The 21,221-nt window shown below is 43.6% G+C and overlaps 1 protein-coding gene across 7 annotated transcripts in view; it reads right to left on the reverse strand.

The window, feature by feature from the left end:
- Nucleotides 1–21,221, reverse strand: part of ndrg4 (NDRG family member 4) — a 70,472-nt gene that overhangs the window by 4,898 nt on the left and 44,353 nt on the right. For 4 of the 7 annotated variants that reach the window (XM_030731346.1, XM_030731344.1, XM_030731342.1 and 1 more), the window contains 14 exons: nt 20,258–20,296; nt 11,057–11,162; nt 7,611–7,731; nt 7,466–7,528; nt 6,916–6,976; nt 6,665–6,751; nt 6,516–6,572; nt 6,324–6,427; nt 6,115–6,171; nt 5,878–5,929; nt 2,842–2,889; nt 707–742; nt 533–584; nt 328–366 (listed from right to left, as the gene is read on the reverse strand). In XM_030731346.1, the coding sequence (XP_030587206.1) occupies nt 328–366; nt 533–584; nt 707–742; nt 2,842–2,889; nt 5,878–5,929; nt 6,115–6,171; nt 6,324–6,427; nt 6,516–6,572; nt 6,665–6,751; nt 6,916–6,976; nt 7,466–7,528; nt 7,611–7,731; nt 11,057–11,162; nt 20,258–20,296 (922 nt within the window). Of the gene's footprint in view, nt 1–327; nt 367–532; nt 585–706; nt 743–2,841; nt 2,890–5,877; nt 5,930–6,114; nt 6,172–6,323; nt 6,428–6,515; nt 6,573–6,664; nt 6,752–6,915; nt 6,977–7,465; nt 7,529–7,610; nt 7,732–11,056; nt 11,163–13,641; nt 13,833–20,257; nt 20,297–21,221 lie in introns of those variants that run through there. The other 3 variants (XM_030731347.1, XM_030731343.1, XM_030731348.1) reach the window with 3 other exon arrangements.

Here is a 21,221-nt window from a genome sequence, read left to right on the forward strand (position 1 = left end):
CTCAAAGCCAGCTGAACGCCATGCAAAGAGCAATACTGGAGATGCAATGGTAAAGGAATGGGGGAGTGGAAGTAAGGGCAGTATATTTTTCCATTGGAGGAAAAATTATATTTGATTGAAAAAAAGATGGGGGGGGGGGGGGGGGGGGGGGTCCTTGGGATAAAAGAAACTCCAAAAATGAGAGCAAAAAAAAAAAAAAAAAAACTCATTGCAGCCCAAAAATATTATATTCATAACCAAATGAAATTCAAAAGAAATTCCAAAATGCCACAGTCATCGAACAGGGCGGCAATAAGAGGTCAGAGGTGAACGGGGAGGAGGAAGTACCTGGCCCTCCACTCAACCTCCGATCCTTCACATTAGCGACTGAGAGAACGGGGCAAGGAAGACAGAGGGCAAGATTAACATAGCTCACGACCCTCTGTGTAAAATACATCATAGCACACTCACTCAACACCACAACAATAGATGTGAAAGTAGATTTTAGCAAGACATAAAAAACAGAAAGCATTAAATCGGCCTGAATACTTACTGTAGCCCATCCCCTGCAGGAAATACTTGAAGGCTTCGGTCAGCTTGCCCGGCTGGAAAACAACACATCACAATTTCATTTCCCATGAATTTGGAGCAAACGGTGGATTCATGCTGTGTCCGGGGTTTTATTCTGATCTGATTGTGTATCAGCGTCTTCGTTTGTTGGTGTTACCTGTGTGAGCTGGGGCAGTCCACCAGAGTCAGCCATCTGAAAGAAGACAGCAGCCATCAGCCAACCATCACACAACCAACCAACCACCTCTGCTTCTCTCTATCAGCGGCCACTTATGGCTCTTCAGTCATTTCCTGGATGGATTATGACACAACTCTGATTGTTTTGCATATCTTTGTGGTCATTTTTGGGTCTTTTTTGTTCACATTTTGCATCATTGTGTTGACAGTTTTTAAAGCCTCATTTTTGGTAATTTAGCAGCTGCTCGTATTTGGTTTAAGTCTCGTAGTGCGTTGCATCTCTGCGTATCTTTTGCATGTATCTATAGTTGTATTACCTCTGCTTGTCATCATTTAATGTCTCTGTGCGACTGTTTCGCCCCTGGATGTGTTTCAAATCTTTTTGTGGTCATTTGTTGGAATTTTGCAGTCGTCTTTTGTCTCTTTGTGGTTTTGGAGCAACCGTTTTATTCTCCTTTGGTATTGTGCTTCATGTGCTTGCTCTCCTTTGGCACCTGACTATAGTCATTTGCCTGTATTTGGTATCTCTTTGAGGCTGTTTTGCCCTAGCTGTGGTTGTTCCAAACCAAATGACTTTTGTGGTCATATGTTGGGATTTTGGGGTGGCTGTAGCTCAGTAGGTAGAGCAGGTCACCTACTGATCGGAAGGTCAGCGGTTCGAATCCTGGCTACTCCGGGCTACGTGCCAATGTATCCTTGGGCAAGATACTTAACCCCAAGTTGCTCTCCGACCGTTCTGTCGGAGTATGAATGCGTGTGAATGTTAGTTAATTAAAAGCACTTAGCTTAGTAAAAATGGAAGTGCTTGTATGAATGGGAGTGCATGGGTGAATGCAAAACAGGTTGTATAAGCGCTTTGAGTGCTCATACTGAGTAGAAAAGCACTATATAAGAACTAGTCCATTTTGTAGTCCTCTGTTGTCTGTTTGTGGTCAGTTTGCATCTATTTGTTTTTCTTTTATATTTCTTTGGTTTTCTATTTCATCCCTCTGCTAATTGCATCTCTTTCTAGTAAGTATATTTCATTATATTTGTATTCAGGGTCTCTTTGAGGCTGTTTTGCCTCTCTGTGTTGGGTTTGTGTCTCTTTGATGTCACAGTTTGTGTATTTTGTAGTCATTTTCTGTCTCTTTCAATGTGTTTTACATTTCTTGGGTGTGTCTTTGTGGTCATTTGACAACTGCTACTTTTATGCTATTTCAACATGCCAGTAAATGTAAAATTAAACAATTTTTAAAATAATAATTTTTAAATAAAAAAATTCATTACATTTTCTTTTCAAATTGAAAGAGTAGTTGATGAAGACCTGGCAACCACCAGTCACTAGGAAGAAATGAGTTGCTAGTGGTTGCTGGAGGTTGCTAAGAAATCAACTGTAAGCCAGAGTCACGCAGGCCTAAAGACCGATCCGTGATGTTAACCAGCAGCCACGAGGGAAAAATGTGTAATGTGTATATCTGAACCGGTTGGCGAGTGGTTGTTGGAGGTTGCTAAAGTTGCTATGTAGGTGAAACTGGTCTCAAAGAGGTAAATGGTGTTGCACCAAAATCCTCCTTGTGATTGCTTTGGTTGCCAGCAGACTGCCGCGGTCGCCCGTAGTTCATGTGGAAGATGCTGACTTGTCTGCAAACACTCACCAGTCAGTCACAAAGAAGGTGGTGCAACATCCTCTTTGTGACTGATTTCACCTAGCAGCAGTCAGCAACCACTTGCCAACCAGTGAAGGAATACATGTTTCTCCAGCAACCAGAGGTTTCCAGGGGGTTGCCAAGCGGTCTCTAAGCCTGTTTGACTGCTAAGGACTTTATCACCAAGGTAAACAAGGTCTGTGTTAGATTTGTTGATCCTATATAAAACTTTTTGTCAGAATGTATCTACCTAAGTTTTTAAGTAGCAGTATTTCATATTTGTGAATATGTTCAGAAATGTGCTCACATATTAAACTTCCTACATACTGAATGACTTCCAATGTAGACTAATTATGAAATAGATATTTTTTGTTATATAAGATATAACAAAATGAAGTAAAATGCTTCTTTGTATAAAACTACACCAAACTTTAAACTGTTGCTTCAGTGAATGAGCTGCAGCTGCAGGTGAAATGAGGACAGTTACCTTCAGGAAGGTGGTGTTGGTTGGGTCCAGTTTGGAGTTACACTCCACCTTAAAGACAAAATAACAAGAATCATTATATTTCTTCTTACCTGCTTTCTGGTGATATTTTTAGGCAACATAACATAAACTTCCACGGGGGGGGGGGGGGGGGGGGGGGGGGGTTGTCACAGCAGCCTGAATGATTATTGACACAATTATCACTTTATAGGTTCCAAAGTATATGAATTTCTGCACACATACTAAATAGAATAAGATGTAAATAAGGAACTACAAAGCAGGATTTGAGATTATCAGGATAACACAGGGTTTAATCCCAGGCTCTCAGGGTTAGGTTGGTAGTTCACCTCTTCCTGGGGTCCATGCTGTGGGCATTTAAGCTGCACTGACTGTCTAAACCCTTTGGCTCTTCCTGACATCCATCAGTGAGAGACGTAGATGTTTCTCCATTGTTCTATAAACCTTTATATTGCTCCATAATCCTAAAACAGAGCCTGAATAAAGCCTTACTGACACAGTAAAAGTTGTAGCTTACTTACTGATTACAGTCACACCTGCTGTTTGTTTTCCAGCTACAGCTGAGAGAACATGGTCAAACATTTATTTCATGTCTTAAGAATATAATTAAAAACACAATATATATATAATATATGATAGCAGTTAGCTACCTGTGTCACCAATTAGCCGATTAGCATTCCATCCTGGCTTCACTGTGTCCCTATTAGCCTGGATTATATTTTTTATTTCTTTATCTTCTTGGGATTATAGTTCACTCTTCTTTTTAGAAAGATGTGGCTCTGAGGTTGTTTATGATTGGTCATCTTGTGCCATGTGAACACACTCATAGGTTGATTGGGAAAATGTGATTAAATGAGTTCATGACTAAGATGAAGTGGTGGCCAACCAAGGCTGAACCTGGTAGCTTAATGAAGACGTTCTAAGTCTGCTGAACTCGCAGAGCCAAGCGTGCTATAATTAAAAAGATATGACACACCTTAAGGATTCAGCATTATGAACCCATATAGAGCACCAGTGTGCTTTCAGCACATACTGAGAAAGACCTGCTGTTACCTGTATATCTACAGTTACCTCGAATGAAAGGCTGTAAAAGCCTGAAGGGGCACAGATGGACAGAGGCTACCATCTGCTTTATTCTGCCATACCGGCACAAACTGAGCTAACACTTCATTTGAAAGAAAGCTGGGACTCTGTAATGTTTACCAGAACTTTATACCAACATTTACTTATCCATATTTTATTTTAATATCATCTTAACTGAGTGTGCTGCAGCATGCTGTGCATCGCCCTGTGAGCTGTAACTGTAGGACATGTGCTATAGATAGAAATACTTTTTAAACTCCAAGATAAACAGTGTCAGGACTCCATCAGAGATGGTGGACGTCCGCTCTGTATATGGAGATGATACCAGTGTGGATGTGACTGACCCAGATACTGCAGTGTGCTGCAGAGATGACTCACTCCACCAGGATAAGATTCAGCCGCAGTGTGTGCACACACAGATGTGAATAGACACACACACACACACACACATGCACACACGATGCCTGACTGCTCACATGTGGACATGCAAAAGCACATTCACATCTGCATAATTTTTAATCTGTAATCCTTCGCGCAGATTCACCCAAAAACAGTTTTGGTAATCTGACACAAACATAACTAGAAGAAGATGCATGTTTACACTTGTTTACACAAAATGTTTTCATGAAAATTCTTTTGAGGAGTTCATCTGCTGATATACAATCACATAACAATTACAAATTACATGCACAGTTACAACAACACAGCTGTAAATGAGCTGCAGGAAATGCAAACGTGAGTGTGATAAATATGCATCTCTGCATATCCCACTTCTCTGCTCCTGCGCTCACTCTGTATTAAGAAAAGCGTCGTGTAAGTGGGAGCGAGCGCGGCAGCCTCAGCTGGTCACATCGGCAGATATGAAATTTTAATGTGACCTCCATCTGTCACATCCAATAAAATAACCTCTGTTTACATCTCTCACTTCCTCATGAACCCTTCCCTCCATCCCTGTTTCCATCTCTCCTTCCTTCTATCTTTCCAACAGCAACATCCGTCTTCCTGCACCTCCTCCTCCGTCTGATAGCTGATGCAGTGATTTGATTTAAACCTGAACAGGCGGCAGATTAACTGGTGCAGAAGCACACATATCTGGCCCACTTCAGACAGCCCCAGAGAGAGAGTGAGGCCATCTGGTCTCTGGAGAACACACACATGCATTCACACACACACACCTACAGCACACCTATAGTAACACAAAGAGGCAGGGGAGGAGGAGGGTGGTAGAGATGTGTCTGCTGGCTGACCTGTTTCTTTATTCATGAATGAGGACAGGCAGTTACAAACTGAGAACAAAATACTGAGCAGAGTGAGGACAGGTGGAGGACGAGGGAGAGGAGGGTCTGCAGGTAAACTAATATTTATTTACTCTGACGAATCGAGTCGTCTCTGCGGGGAATTTATAGAAGCAACCCAAAGAGGAACGAAAGCAGATACTGCTGCTCACAGAGCAACTCCAAGTCATCTTATAAGCATCAAAGTGGTCTCACTGTACATACAGTAAGTGATGATGTCTAAACCTGCAGACAATCATCAGCTGAATCCACTAATTATTTAACTGTCCGACCAACAACAGTGTTTCTGGAGCTTCAGTGGTTTTATGGCACCATTACTGGCTGTAACAGGCCTTAAATCTGCCTTTACACTCGATTCCCAGCATCAGACAGACAGGTGAAACAAACAGGTGAACAATCAGCTGCTGAAGAACCAGATGTTGCTCTCAGGAGCTGGTGGAGACCAAAAACAGAGCTAAAAGAGTTTTCCAGGAACACCACCCTGCAGAACCGTTAGCTCGAAATAGTTTTTAATTTAACACGGACTCTGATGTCTGCAGCATTTTCAAATTTAACCATATGAAAGTTACACTTTTGGTTCTGGGTGTCTGCAGATCTGCGGACCTTCAGAGAAAAGTCTTCACACACACACAGAAACACTCACCACTCCTTCCTCTGCAGGCGCGTTGTCTCCAACAACCAGCATCACAGGACACCTGAAGGCCATCAAAATTCTTGGTGAACATTTAAAAAAATGTGACCCTCAGAACCTTTTACATCATCTGACTTTTTAAACCTATTTATGATTTTATGTGACTATTTATAGTCAGATTAACATTTCCAGTGTATGCTTTTAAAAAAGAAATGAAACTTTAACCTCTGTTAGACGTCTAAGACTCACTTCAAGGTCTTGGCGTTGAGCACCGTCCCGCTGCGGTTCATCTCCAGGTCCCTCCGACTGAAAGAGGAAACGTGGGATCAGTGAATGTTTATGGTTTGTTATTCACATGTGCTGTGAGAACATAAATCTCAGTCTTTGCAGTCAGAGGAGTGACTGAGAGCCAGCGTAACGTCTCCGTGAGTGATGAAAGCGAGACAGTGTGTTTCCACCTGTTATACATGTTCCAGAAAAGCTGCAGGTTGAAATGGTTGATGTTGTTGTTGATCTGTTGCCTGTAGCTCTGCACCAGCTCTGTGTTGCTCACCAGCTCCTCCTGCACGTGCATACAAATGTGGGCAACAATATTTGAAATTATGCATCTACATATACCGTCCAGTTTCTCTCACTGAAGCTGAGTTTACCTGGCTGAAAAGATGAGGCAGCACAGTATCTGGGAGAGTGCTGGTCAGACCTGACAGCTGAGGGGGGGGACAGTTATTGCAGTGAGAAATATGAACTGCAGATCTAAGTTTATAAATATGAAAAACAGTATACAGCACGAGAGAGGCACCTTGGTAGCAGCCCAGTCAATCCATCCTTTGCCGTTGGGGTCGATGTTGAGCAGAACCAAACCCTCCACCAGGTCAGGGAAGATCAGCTGAGGGTAAGAGGGCAAAGAAACATGAAGCTTTGTGTAGGTGAGGGTTCGGGCTCAGCTACACATCCAAGCCTTTTTATAGAAATGTCACCATGCTGCTGTTGTTTATTAGATAACAATAACTTTCTGCGGGAGCACAACAGGAGAATTAGAAGTTGACTTACAGCAAACTTGGCCAGGATATACGCTCCGGCCCCGACACCGATCCCAACGATGCTCTTAAACCTAAACGAGATCAGAGGCTCGTTAATGTTTGACAGACAAATAAAGATGCACTGCTGTAAATAATTTATGTGTGAATACCACAGGGATCACTGTGCCCACATTACAGGAAACTATTGTTGGAAGCACAGATGGGAAATTTATGCCTGTGCAGAGCCAAGATTTCAGCACCTCAGAAAGGTGCAGCAGGCTCAGGCTGAAATCATACCTGCTGGTAACAGCTGATATTTGCAAGTCTGTAATCTACAGAAAACCAGCGACAGTAAACTCACCACGAGCAGGAAGCTGTGCTATGTTTGAGCTTTCTCAGTAAATGAACAAAAGTGTATGTAACACAAAAGGAAACAGATGAAACAGGCAAAAATAATAATAACAATAAAATAACTTTTATTTTCCATCATTAAAAACTGTTCCAGTTGTCCCTGATATTTAAAACAAATTGTGCATAAATAAATATAGAATTTGTGTAAAATCAAGGCAAAGGGCCCCCACCCAAAGTGCTGCACCACAGTTGGCAGCATGCCAGCCAGCTGGTCCATGGTGGGGTACTGGTACCTACAGAAGGAAAGGAAAGTAATGAATTCTCCACCCAGGAGTTGTTTCACAGTTAAAATGCAGAATCAGCTCTGTTTTATACCCTTGTGGAAACTGCGAAGCTCCGATCTGCTGCCCCGGGGCATCGACGTGGCACACCACGAAGTGCTTGGTGATCTCCTGCATGTCTTCATTATTGAAGAAAGCGTTGAAGCACAGCTTGTCTGTAGGAGAGTGAGGAAATAATCAGAGGTAGCGTGGGGCGAGAGGATGGAGGGCGGGGAGCACTCTGAGAGGATCTTGAAGGTGGCCATCTGTACAGCTCATCCTCTGCCAGCAGGAAAAGGGAAAGTCTGACATGCAGCCTTTAATCAGCCTCCTTTTCTGACTGAACTGATTGATTCAACCTTATTTCTAAAAATGATCCAGAACAGGTTTCATCTGTTACTTAAAATCAAAAAGGGTTTCCTGCTGGTGTTTAGAAGCTCTGGCTGCTGTATTTAGTGAAAGTCTTCCTGATGCTGGTGATGAGAAAAGTGGGGAACTGTTACTGCTTGAAACTGGCAGAAATATTAAAGGTGATTGGGTGATTTTCTTTGTGATTTACAGCACTGGTCTGTATTTACATAACGTCCTATAACTTTATTTATTGCTCAGAAAAACATTCAATGTGGATCATACTCAGTGTTGTTTTCTTGGAAGGAAATGATTTATTTCCAGTGTGTCACTGAGGATTTCCTGAACCACTACAGAGAACATTCATTTCTGAAATAGCTTCATGTATAATAGATGTTGGTTCTCCTTGTGCCCTCCTCCCACCGGCTCTGCAGTTGGCCTATTTTCTGCTCATGTGTGTCAGACCCAGTGAAGCCATGCAGCAACATTGTTTCCTCCTCGGGCTCTGCCTGAGCCGTGTTAATTAAACGGACCAATTAAGACAGCTAGTTTAGCGATGAAGCGCAGGGGCGGCTGGGGAGCTGGATGCTCAGTGTTTGCTCTCTGCTTTGTGGGCTCACAGCGATACAAACGCTACGTGACCGCTGAGGTGAGAAGTTTTTCATCACGAATGCGCTGACTCATCGGTCAGCGCACACACATTATACTCCCACTGACTCCGTGACCTACTTTCTCCTTCTCTGCTTTCTTTATCTGCCGCTCCTCCTCTCCTCTCCATCCTCTGCAATTAGAAAGACTTTAGTTTCTTTCCTGCTCCGTGACCTCATTTCTACTTCTTAAATCAGCTCTCCTCTCGCTCTCTCTCCACGCTCCTAATCTCTCTCTTTCTTCATTTCATTTTCTATTTTTTCCCAGGCCCCTCCTGTTCTCTCGTTCTCTCTACTTCTACGTTTTTAATCGAGAGAACTGCCAGATTGCCGTGCCATCTGCTGATTGGGAGTCATTTTAATGGAACAATAAGCCCCCCACCAATTTTTCTTTATGCTTTCTATTTTTTTTTCTCAGTGTGACTCCTTTCATCCCTCGCTTTCCTGCTCCATCCTGTGATTGTGCCGCAGTCAAGAGATTTAGTGACTGACTATGAATACTAATAGCTTTGTGCTGCTTCTACCACAGCAGCACAACCACAAGGATGGACATATATATATATATATATATATATAGATATACATACATACGTGTGTGTGTGTGTGTATGAGTGCTTCCTTTCCTCTGGTGTGGATATTCTGAGACAGACTGTTGCAGAAAGAGGTAGTGGGGCATGCTGATATCTGCAGTCATACATATATCAGCTCCACTTCCTGGGGCACCATCCTCTTAGCCCCCGCCCCCCCATCCCACCTACACCCATCACAGCAGCGCCGCAGTGCCTCTGGCCCCGCCCCGCCTCGCCTCCCTCTGCAGGATAGGCATGTTTTTCTGACCTACATTTCATCGATGCCTCTCACGTTCCCACTTTAAGACAAACTCTTTGTTTTTGTAGTTGTTTTTATTTTCGCTTCGCCGACACACACGTTTTATTAAATTACTGAGTGCTCAGCCTGTCTTAGGGAGGGTGGGGTGTGATTTGTGTCTTGGCAGCATACAGTGAGGTACTGTTGGTGCAGCAGTGGCTCAGTGGTAATTAAACCATTTGTGAACATGAGTTATCTAATGATGATTACATCCTATATTTTCTTGTCAGAGATAATGAATCGTGTCGCAATTATTTAAGTAACATTTAAATGGTGTTGATTTTTCTCTGAGCTCTCCCATCTGTCACTCATAAGAAACTTTTTAGTTATAATGTAGCCGTGTGTTTAACACCAAGTGAAACTGAGAATTAATGCAAAATGTGCACCGAGCCGAGGAAATAAAGATCAATCCACATCTGCACCAGCTGAAAAGTAATTAGATGAACCATCCATCAGAAGAACGTATGATAGAACTTCTCTTTTTCATAAACAAAGAAAAAAAAAGGCAAAACTTGGAGAAAAGTCGGTGAAACTGCAGCTCTGAAAATACATTATTGTTTAATTCCAGCTATCAGCTGTTCTTTGGGAGGATGTAAATCTTCCACTGTGGAATATTTGAGGAGGAAAAATGATACAGATGCATTTAGTCTGACCACACCATGAGAATATCGAGTACTGCATGTATATTTTTAGAGGTTTTTCAGCTTTTGACTTTGAGGAACAGCAAGTGTTTAAACTGCCGAGGAATCGAAGTGTGGGCTCGCTCCTACAGGTTCATGTGTGCTTTACTTTTTCAAGACTGGAATCCACTGACGGAGCTTTGAATGATTCCCCGTCTAACGAATCCTTAACGATCTCTGACTGGGCTCTGGTGCAGTGACTCAGTGCATCATCTGTCATAAACAGAGAAGCATTAAGTCCATGCCAAGTTTCTTCTGATTGGCTGGCCCTCGTAAACAGCAGGTTTGAACATCAGTAGCTTCGGTGCTCACAGTGACGTCCTTCAGAGCCAAGAAGCTCGGGGAGTACTCACACACACGCTGACCTCAGGTCTTTCAACGTTTAATATGAACATCCACCACACTATAAATATGGCAGCAAAAAATAAAATTTTGCAACATATAAAATCATGTAAAATATATACAATGTTGTAAGAATCTTTTTTTATTTAAGTTTGGACAGCTGTTTTGTGCTGGTTACATTTTTAGGCCAAATAAAAAGATAAACAATGACAGAACAGTGCACTTTAACCCCATGAGGTCATCATCAGTGATGACCCGAACCCTAAACCTATACTACCAAAAAAATACCATTTTGTTTGTGTTACCAAGAAGATAATCATTCTCACTGATATATATCAATGACCGATTAATTTTGGTTGGGTTCATGTCTGATGATGTCACAGGGTAATAAAAAAGTCAAGCGCACACATTCTGCTTCTAAACACTCGTTTCCTTTAACTGTGGTGTGGGCTGAACAAACGTGTGTGTGTGTGTGTGTGTGTGTGTGTGTGTGTGAGTGTGTGTGTGCGTGCTAACAAAGTGAAGGTAGGCAGCAACAATGTGACATGGAAGCCAATTATCACCTCTGCTGAGTGCAGAAACAGGAGCATCTGTTGAGACACCAACACAATACTCACGGTTCAGACCCACATCGTGGTAGGTGAGGATAGCGGGTTTGTTTCCCTTGGGCGCCCCTCGGATCACCACATGCAGCATCCCATAAGGGGTCTCGACATCATGTTCCTGTGAAATACACAAACACACACAGTTGCCTGGCGGTTCGCACACAGTCACCACCTAAACTCCTTCGAGGGTGAACAGATGTCCTCACTAATCCGTAATCTCGAGTGTTTCGCTTTGTGTAACGCTGCATGTCAAACACTGACGGTTTCACCTGCTTTTGTTGAACTTGCTCGTTTGTCATTAACACTCAGATCACGCCGTGTTCCTCATTAATCGTCTGTGACAGCAATGCAGTGATAATCAGAGGATAATCCTGCTGAGGAACTATTGGACACTCATTTACTTTAACTCAACAGTCAGTGACCCTGAAGAAGTAGAGTCCAGATGTTCCTTTAAAAAAGGAAGAATTAAATATGAAAACTAATGTTTAAAAACAGAAACAGCTAAAAATAATTCATCTGTAAATTATGTGCATTCACATTACATCTTAGCCCAGATCAGACTTTCCATCAAACATCTGAACCTGTCAGCGTCACGTATGAGCACCGCGGGCCGAACAACATCTATGATGGACTCACACTCACAACCAATCCGCACCGGTGGCTGATATCGTGCAGAAATCGCGGCTCGTGTGAGTCTTTAAATATCAAAATGTCGTCACCAATGTTACATCTCAGAAACTGTGACTTCTGATGGGGACCGAAGCCATCTTTATGCCCTTTATATAATTTGGTAACACTATAACAACCACTGCTAATACAAAAAAACAATGATGATCATGATTCTCATGAAGAGCAGCTGACACACTTGGATACGGATGTTTAAAAAAAGACAGTGAATGCTGAAAAACATGGACTGTAACATTTATTCCTCTCCATCACGCTCTCTGTCACTGACATTCAGAACAACACAATTAAACGACACAACACACAAATATTGATCCATATTTGTCAGCCACAATGATTCTGGCTGATGTGTTTTGGTTTGATGTTTCGTGTTTATATTTTTGGCCTCCAGTGAAAATCATTTCCTGTTGTTTTTAAACGTGGTGATGGTGCGATTTGACTGACATATCAGTGCATCCCGAGTTAAAGCATCTAAATAATGTACACTCGACTAGAGATACTCTTTTATTATTATTAATTATAATTGTGGCTCCGCATTAGGTGAAATAAGCATGACACAGAATCATTAACAAAGCTCCAAATATGAGTCAGAGAAACGAAAAAAAAAAATCTTTCTACTGTAAAATGATTCATTGAGAAAACACAGATTCTGATTTCACCGATTAAAACAGCTGCAGCTGAAAGACGAGTCAGCAAATGTGTCGAGTTATGACCCACATTTTGTCAGCATCTGCTGACCACAAACACAAACTCAAAATGGAGGCAGGAGCTATGAGTAACCATCAACTGCGCAACTGAGACACACACACACACACACACACACACACACACACACACACACACACACACACACACACGCAGCAAAGGGATGTTTTGGGATTATTGTGCCAGGTTTAGCCTGTAAGCTGCACTGAAGCCTGTTTTGGTGGTGCTGACACTAGAACATGCAGGGATCCGGTGCACGCTGACAGCCCATCATCACTGCCCTCCCCTCAGCAGCCTTTCACACCTTAAACTGTTCAGACGCAGAGAAACAGCTGCCTGAAAATTCTCTGTCAGCCTGCTGCTGTCGATCTGCAGCGTCTCTCAGTGCCCTCCAGCTTTCTGTAAAATAATACTCCGTCATTGTGCAGTTATTTAAATGACTCACAACGCAGAGATACAGCAGCAGCAGCAGCTCCATGGATGCAGCCAAGTGCCAAAATTCCCCCTAATCCTCTCTTCTGGCAGCAGATCGTCATGCAGCAAATAGCTGTGAGTTAATCCGACCAGATTATCTCTCTATTATTTCAGCGTTAACATCAGTATTATCTGCAATCAGCATTCTAATTTGAGGCAGTTACTGCATTAGAGGCTTGGTTTGCAGTGACACATGAGCTCGTTATGTAGGTGGAAACTGCAACATCTCCATGGAGGCTGGAATCCAGGCTTTCCACAGTCACAGCTGCACATTTAAGGTCTCTGCAGCAACATGACAACAGCGGTTCATTTTATTTAACGTGAGCTTTAAAAAAAGCAGAATTCACAATGAAACTGGCTCAAAGAAAAACAAGCATGCAGCAACTGTTTCACGGTTGCATAAATGAGACTGCAGCAGGATTAATATTTGCCCCGCGCACACTCATCTGCAGAGGTGTGCGCGTCAGAGCGCTGCACAGAATCTGTGTGAGTGCACTTAAGTGTGTCAGTGGGCCAGAGTCAGAGCAGCCCATCGACTGACACTGAGGCTGCAGCTTCTCCTCAATACAAAACATACAATGAGCTGTGATAACACGCCTGTTACTGTGATAACACGTGCATATTATACACGCTGATCCAGACTCAACGGAGGCATCAAAAAAACTGGCAAATGGTGGGAAACGTATCATTTGTGGTGTAGATGACACTATGATCAGTCATCAATCATCACTCACCCCGTCCCAACACTCAGGCATGGCTCCTCAGCAAGTTAGCTCTCAGCTGATGAAGAAGAGGGTGGTGAAGAGGCAGGCAGGGAGCAGCCAGACCTCTCCTGGTTAAAGGGACGAGGTCCTGGTGAGCGGTCTCTGTAGGACGGAGGGTTGGATGGTGGATGCTGCAGAGTCTTTGTCTGCTTTGCTCCGTTCCCAACCGCGCTCTTAAACAAGGAGCTGGTGCTGCCCTCCCCCTCCCTCTCTTTCTGACACTCTGCAGGCACCCGAGGCAGGCTGGAGCTGATTGGCTCACAGCGCTGCCTCCCCTGCCCTCGATTGGTCCGCTGTCCTGTGAGTCTTCTGTGGCTCTCGCATCAGCACCACTGCTCTAGTTCTGATCTTGTTTTGCTTTGTTGTTTTTCTCAGCAGCTGGTTATGTTTGAGCCTTTTGGAAAATAAAATTATAGAAAAAAGCCATAAGAACAGCTTTACTGTGTGCAGCCTGGACATGGTATGTAATGTGGCAGTGAGCTTGTCCTAGTGTAATTATTATACAGTTACCTGACATAAAAAGCCAAGTGGGGAAAACCGAGCTGTCTTAGAGGGATTACTTGTACATATACTGGCCTCAGTATATGAGTTTTATATGAATATCCACCACCAACCTCTGAAGTACGCAACTACCACTCCAAGGCAACTCACCAGACATTTGCATTCCTAGAAATGGCAACGTTAAGGATCAGTAAGGTGCATTTAAATACACCAAGTCACAGACTCAGTGTCCCGAGGAAGGAGTGGTGAGTGATCCAGATGTAGCCAAAGATGCCCTCTTCCCAGGTACTGAGAAGAAATGGATGGAGGTACTGGTTGTGTGGTAGGGTACAGTGGGAGATAAGTGGTGTTTGGGTTGCATCAGCAGGAGAAAGTTGCAAGATGCAAATGGAACCATGGCAATGGAAAGCTATCCTGGAAAGCCACCATCAGGGTTAGGGAGAGGACCCCACATACTCGGTTTGCTTAACACCAAAAAGACTGCGAGACATCCTCTGGGACCAGCCTCGCTCAAGGCCGGTGAACCTGGCAGCAAAAAACAAGGTGTCCCGCAGCAGTAATGGAGGGTCAGCAGGAGACTCACCAACAGCGTTTTTCCAAGAAGGTGAAGGTCAAGCCAGGCTTACCACATCAAGAGCAGACACCATGCAGCTATGAGAGGCATGCAACCAGGAGATGGTGATAATCTGAGGTCAGAGGCACCTGACCTGAAAGGATGGAGCTGCTTTTAAGCACAAGAGGCTGAGGTCTACTGAGTTTAAACTCAATGTGCAACAATGTGGCTAGAAAGCAACGCTGATACTCGTGTGTATACATAGAATCTTAGACTCTTTGACACAGCTCATAACCCATCAGCATATCAGCTATAACCATCTGATACTGATCAGCTGCAATTTTGCCCCCCCCCTCATGCCACCAAACCAGGGTGGTGCACACAGAAGCTCTGGGGGTGTCCTGCTCTCTGGCTCTGGGATGTTGCCAGCAGAATCTTTGGGTCCTGTGAGCTGTAGTGGGCATACTGTCCTATTGGGAGGGGCTGCTGGAGCTGCGAGTGCCGTTTGGCACAGATGGAGGTGAGCTCGGCTGAGGTACGTGTGGTGCTCCAGCCTCTGACGGGGACGGTCGCATTCTATCTCTCTCCCTGCCCTCCCTATCTTTCCTGCTTGCTGCTTGCTGTGAGAGCGTCTCTTGCACACTGTTCGAATAAGAATAAGATTAATATGGATTTGGCAAACTGGGCCTTCAAGACCATTGATCGAATTTTTTCCACTATGAGATCTGGGAAAGGGGAGCCTGCGTGTCCGAGTGGAACAGACCCGGTTGGATACGTCATCGACTCTTGGAGCTCGTGGAGACCTGTGTGCTTCTCGGCCCTCGAGGTGGAAGACGTGGAAGACGCTTACATATTTGGCTATCTGGTAGCGGTATCTTTTCTGTTTGGGCTTGGAGGATACCTGATTTACCGAGAAATCAAGAAAACCTGGACGGCAGTTCGACATCTGCAGAGGCTGCCAACCCAGGTGGATGGGCTGACCAGAATGGTACAGACTCAGACTCAAAGCCTGATGAACCTGAGCCGTAGACTTGGGGAGTAGCAGGTGAGAGGGGTTCGATCTGGAGATAAGGTACGGTTCTGCTCAGTGAGGACGGTAACTAATGAATTTGGATTATTGGATTTATTGAATGGTTTCCCAGTGAGACTGAAGGCTGTTGAAAAAACAAGCAGCCTGTTCCAAAACAACATCTGCATTATCAGAATTCGGCTCCCTAGCCGGCCTTGGCTGGCAATCATATCTCTCCAGAGCTATGTGTGAAGGCCGCTATCCCCCTCAGCCCTCTCTGTGATTTGTGAAGCTGGATCTGGTGTACCAAGGCCGCTGATGAACTTCCATCACTATCAGCAAACTGTTTGCCTGGGAGCTGGCATCTGGGCTCCACAATGCCCCCACCCTCTCGTCTCCGTCTGCATCCCCTCCTGACCCTGACCCTACCCACCATACTGCTATCCCGGCTTTATATGTGCAATATGCTTTTTGCTGAGGTGTTTTTTGGAACCTCGTAAGGTGTTCTTTATGAACACAGTATGAGATGATTTTTTTGAACCTAACTATCCCAGTGTATCTCTTTCTGTCTTTCTGCTAAAGGTAGCGCCGTTGAGAAACGGTTGCATGACCTCAGACATCTGTCCCCCCCCCCTGTCTGTGTTATGTTTTTGTTTTGGATGGATGTTCTGTTAACTGCAATTTCCCCATTTGTGGGACTAATAAAGGCATTCTTGATACGTGTCAAAGTAACATCGACATGAATGTCAGTACCTGAGGTTCATATGCTGTCATGAGATAGTCAGCGTTCACCTTTAGGGATTAATATTATGTCTGATTGGTGTATCTCCCTCTGAAGGAGCGAGCGAGGCATACGTGCATGTTCTCATGGTTGGGATGGTGACTGGCAGCACCCCCCCCCCCGCTCTCATTTAGCAGTCGGGCATTTCGTCCTGTCTCTCATCTCTCCTCTTTTCTTTCACAGTGCGCACCCCCCCCCCCCCCCCCCCCCCCCATTTCCTGTTGAGAGCACGCTCAACGTGCTGACTAAGTGACTGTAAACTCCACGCTTTGCTTTCCCATCGTTCCCCACCCCCCCTTCCCGTCACACTGGAGATTAACTCTCTCCCTGCTGACGCTGCATCATCCTGTCTGCTTTAAACATACAAACTGTGCCTGCTCGCTTCTGAGGAGCAGCTGTGGAGAAATCCACAGGGAAAATGTTCTGATACTGATACAGTATGTCAATTATATCCCAAACATTTTAATCTCTTGGCAGAAAAATGTATTAGTTCTTTTTTCCAGTCACACCTATGCTGATTTCTCCACTTTTGTTTCCAGATTAACATTTAAACTTGAAGCTGCTCTTTGTTGGTTTTACTGTGAAAGACAAAATCATTTCTACATCTGTCCTTTCACAATAAACTGCTCTCACTGATGATTTTACTTTATGCGATTAATGTAAATTTCAACCACGCCACCAAGAAATTGTGTTCTTATACACCTACATTTTTTCCATATTATGATTACTGATGGAGCAGTAAATGATTTTTTACCCAAACCATAGAAACCACAATATCTTTGTAAACTTAACTTGTGCAGTCAGAGCGGTGAATGTCTGAGTGAGTGGTACACATTACACATTACCACAGCCTCGCCATCACTGCCTCCGTTACACTAATGAGCACTGTAATTAAACAATTTTCTGCAGTACTTGTCAAATACTAAGTGTCAAAAATCATTAAGCATTAAAATGTTATTAATGTTTGAAGAAATCTAATCCCCATAATTAAAATGTAAATACAGGTACTCAAACCTTAAATCCCACATGAGGATTAAACAAATAAAAAAAGAGACTGACGGCCTCATCAGATCAGCTGTAAGGCTCCAGATACTTAAACACTGACATGTTTACTCAGGACATGAAGAGACAGTTTAAGTTGTGACCGGAGGGGCCGGGCACAGCTGCAGGGCCCAGAGGGTGAGAGAGGCGCGGTTTGAAAAGTCTATTAAATGACCACGAAGAGACAAAAAGGCTCAAAACCTGAAAAAGTCATAAAGGAGAGCACAGAGCGAGAGAAGTCACCCAAAATGAGTCGAAACAACCAGAGAGAAGAAGAAAGATACGCAGACGAGATGCAGAACAACCAGAGAAGTAAACCGACCGCAAACGGACGCCCGAGTACAAAAGAGATGCGACGTGAAGAGAAACACAATGAAGCACTCAGAGCGCGCACACCTCCATCGTGCAGCTCGGTGTGTGCAGGAGTTACTTCAGGGCAGCGTGATGGAGGTTTGCTGTGATTACACACACAAATGTGAGCATCATTTCCTGATGCAAACAAACGCAGCACAAGTTTAAAGATAAAAGTTTGACCTTATTTGACCTTCAAGAAGAGGTCAAAGGTCCAAAGTAATGTGATATTTAGAATGGCCATAGATCACTCCCTATATGCTGTCAGTGCAAATAGCATTATTATGACTTTGACCTTCAGATCAATCTATTGACCTTGAAGGAGAGGTCAGAGGTCACATGTGAAAGGTGCTTTCTATATGTTGACAAAACACACCACACTCATATGAATTATAGTTAAAACGCTTTTTGTCAATTTTCAACCAATAAATCGTTCAGCTGACCTGGAAGAGCTCTTTGGTAATGAGCCAAATTTATTGTATTGCAGAAGTTTTCACAAAGAGGCACAAAACTGCCAAATGACATAAAAGGTTGGATAAAAATGCAGCAAAAATCCTCAAAATGATGCAAAACAAGAGATTTAAAAAGCACCATGAAGGAAAATGCATGAAACATGATAACTGCAGAGGTATAAACAGAAAAAAGAAAAACATCAAAAAGTAACAGGATAAGGACAAAAAGAGCGATGCTGAAAAGAAACATGAAATAGATGCAAAGAAGCACAAAGGAAACAAGATGTAAAGAAACGTCAAACTATGCAGAACAACTATAAAACAATGCAAAACAACCACTAAATGATGAGACCATCACAGAGGAATGCAAAATGACTACAAAAACTCCCACAAACACACAAAAGCAGAAACAAAATTACTTCAATCAGAGAAGAAACGGCCGCACAAACACACCAACAGACCACAAAAAGACTGAACATGAGCTGCTGAACAACTGCAAGGACACACAAACACATTCACATCTGCACAGGGGGTCAGGGCCTTTTACAGCTCTATTTCCTGCTGATATTAACTGACACTCACATTTTTGCTCTAAAACTATTTGATAAACTGTGACCTGCCCGGACTAAAGGTGAGCTGCTCACCTCCTGATAACCAGCAAAAAAAGAGTCAGGTTTATGTTGTGATCCTGTGCGTGTTATTACACTTTAATATCACTGCTGAGGTTTTATAAATAATGACTTACACCAGGAGCTGCGAGAGCTCCTTCATCGGCATCAAGGATGAAGTCATAAAACTATGTTTCTTCAAAACTTTCCTTCCTCCTGCTCCCCACCCTCGAGAAATCACACAGAGAAGCTCGTGTGAGTGCAGCCGAGCATCGGGCTGAAGTGTGAAGCAGCTCCTGTCTGACACTCGGCACACGTTTGATCAAAATAAAGCAGCAGAGGGGTTCACGTGTGAAGCTTCGCTCGAGGCTCATGCCTCAGTGATGAACGCTCGCAGAGGGGACGGCTCAGGCCTCTAATCAGCTGCGTTCTGTTAAAAATCATGGCTTTCAATTCATTTCCATTGATGTAAGTGGTTCAGGTTAAGGGCAGAGGGTTTTTTAAAAAACATCATGCTGTGATTTATAGTTGGTAATCACAGCTTTTGCTTCACTTCCACATTCTGGAGTGTTTTAACGTGTGCTCCTGTGTCAAAGCCGCCATTTTTAACTTGACCTGAACTGAGATAAGTGTTTGTATGCGTGCTGCACGTATGTAAACCAGCACGCAGCCTGCAGCTTAAACTAATAACCATAAGGCAGGGCCTGATGTTAACGTGCCAAAACCAGCCGTCACGACCCTGAAATAAAAAGGTGTCAAACCTCTGCTGTGAGGTTAAAGCTTACAGTGCTCAGCTATCAGGTCAGCACCAATGACACAAACATCCAAAAGCAAAAACTTCCTGAGGAAGCAGGTTGAGTTGAAGGAGGAGATATTCTTCACTGATTCCCAGTTAGAAACTCGTTTGCTGAATCAGGAGCAGCGAGGAGCCACCTGTAACCTGTAGGCCTTCATCCACAGAGGGGGCTTCCTATACTGAGCCACTGCTGAGGGTTAAGATGGAGCATGAGAAGTTTATCTAAGTGCAGATCCACAGTATTTCACAGGGTTAGAAACAAAGAGACTGCCACCTATGGAAGCTTGCGGGTATTTCCACATTTAGCAGCATACTGATGCCAAGAAAGCGCTTCCATGCTTTTATTATCAGCCCTGTTGTTTCATTCATATCATCTGTTCACCCAAGATGGCCGACATGAAGTAACCACAAATATGAACGACCACAGAACAGGTGATAAGAAAAGGTGAGGGAGAGAGAAGGCGGAGCTTCGTCTCTCACACATCCACTCGTACCTTCCAGTCGCCCGCTGGCATCAGCTGTTCACAGCTTTCCTGCAGAGAGACAAGCACACAGAGAAAAACGGGAATTAAAATTGGAAGATGCTAAACAGTCTGAGCTCACACACAGAAATATTCCTCACACATCCAGTGATGGAACTGAAGGCTGCCAGATTTACAGAAGAGCAGCACAAACTGTGCACTGTAGGTCCAAACCACAGACACACAAAGACACCGTTTCCCAGAAGCACCTCAGCAGGACAGCATCCGAAATGTACTGTACGGTCCTGGGGGGGTCAGTCACTTTATGCAGCACAATCTGTGACTCACAATATCATTTTTTATTTTTTTTTAAAGGATCAAATTGGATGCAACAGAAGGCAAAACAGCCTGATTTTAAGATCCGAGCAAACACCCATGTTTTTAACTCCTCTCTGCAGGCGCCTGTCTCTGCTTTAATAGTGTTTCAATAAATAAAATGATTATATCATTAGCTTTGCAGGCAGAAGTTGCTGAAATAATCTCCAAAAATTTTATACAATTACCAAACTTTATGAAATCCCAGCTTTCTTTAACGTTTACATTTCCTGGTTGCCATAATTCTTCTCAGTTCAGCTCTAAGGCTCGGACAAATACAAATACACACTACAGTACATTTATATTTGCCTCGTAACCTGCTCATAATTATGAGACCTCCTTTTGCACAGTCTTGTTTTACACGTGGAAGTATAAACTTTAACCTGAAGACGGCGGCATCGAGAGGATGCTGCAGAGAGCCGTTAAACTCTGTCAGACCTGGAATTCAGGCTTTTGTGCCAAAACTGAGTATTTTTGCTTCTGAATGCAGAGCCGCAGCAGATAAGTACTGATGGATACAATGAGCGTAGCATTCCTGTGCATGTACTTTAATATAATCTAACAAATCTGGATGAGTGTGGTTGGTGCCATGATGCGCATTCTCATTCTACAAAGATGCTTC

Source organism: Archocentrus centrarchus, chromosome 6 (assembly GCF_007364275.1).
Source record: "Archocentrus centrarchus isolate MPI-CPG fArcCen1 chromosome 6, fArcCen1, whole genome shotgun sequence".
Classification (NCBI taxonomy): domain Eukaryota; kingdom Metazoa; phylum Chordata; class Actinopteri; order Cichliformes; family Cichlidae; genus Archocentrus; species Archocentrus centrarchus.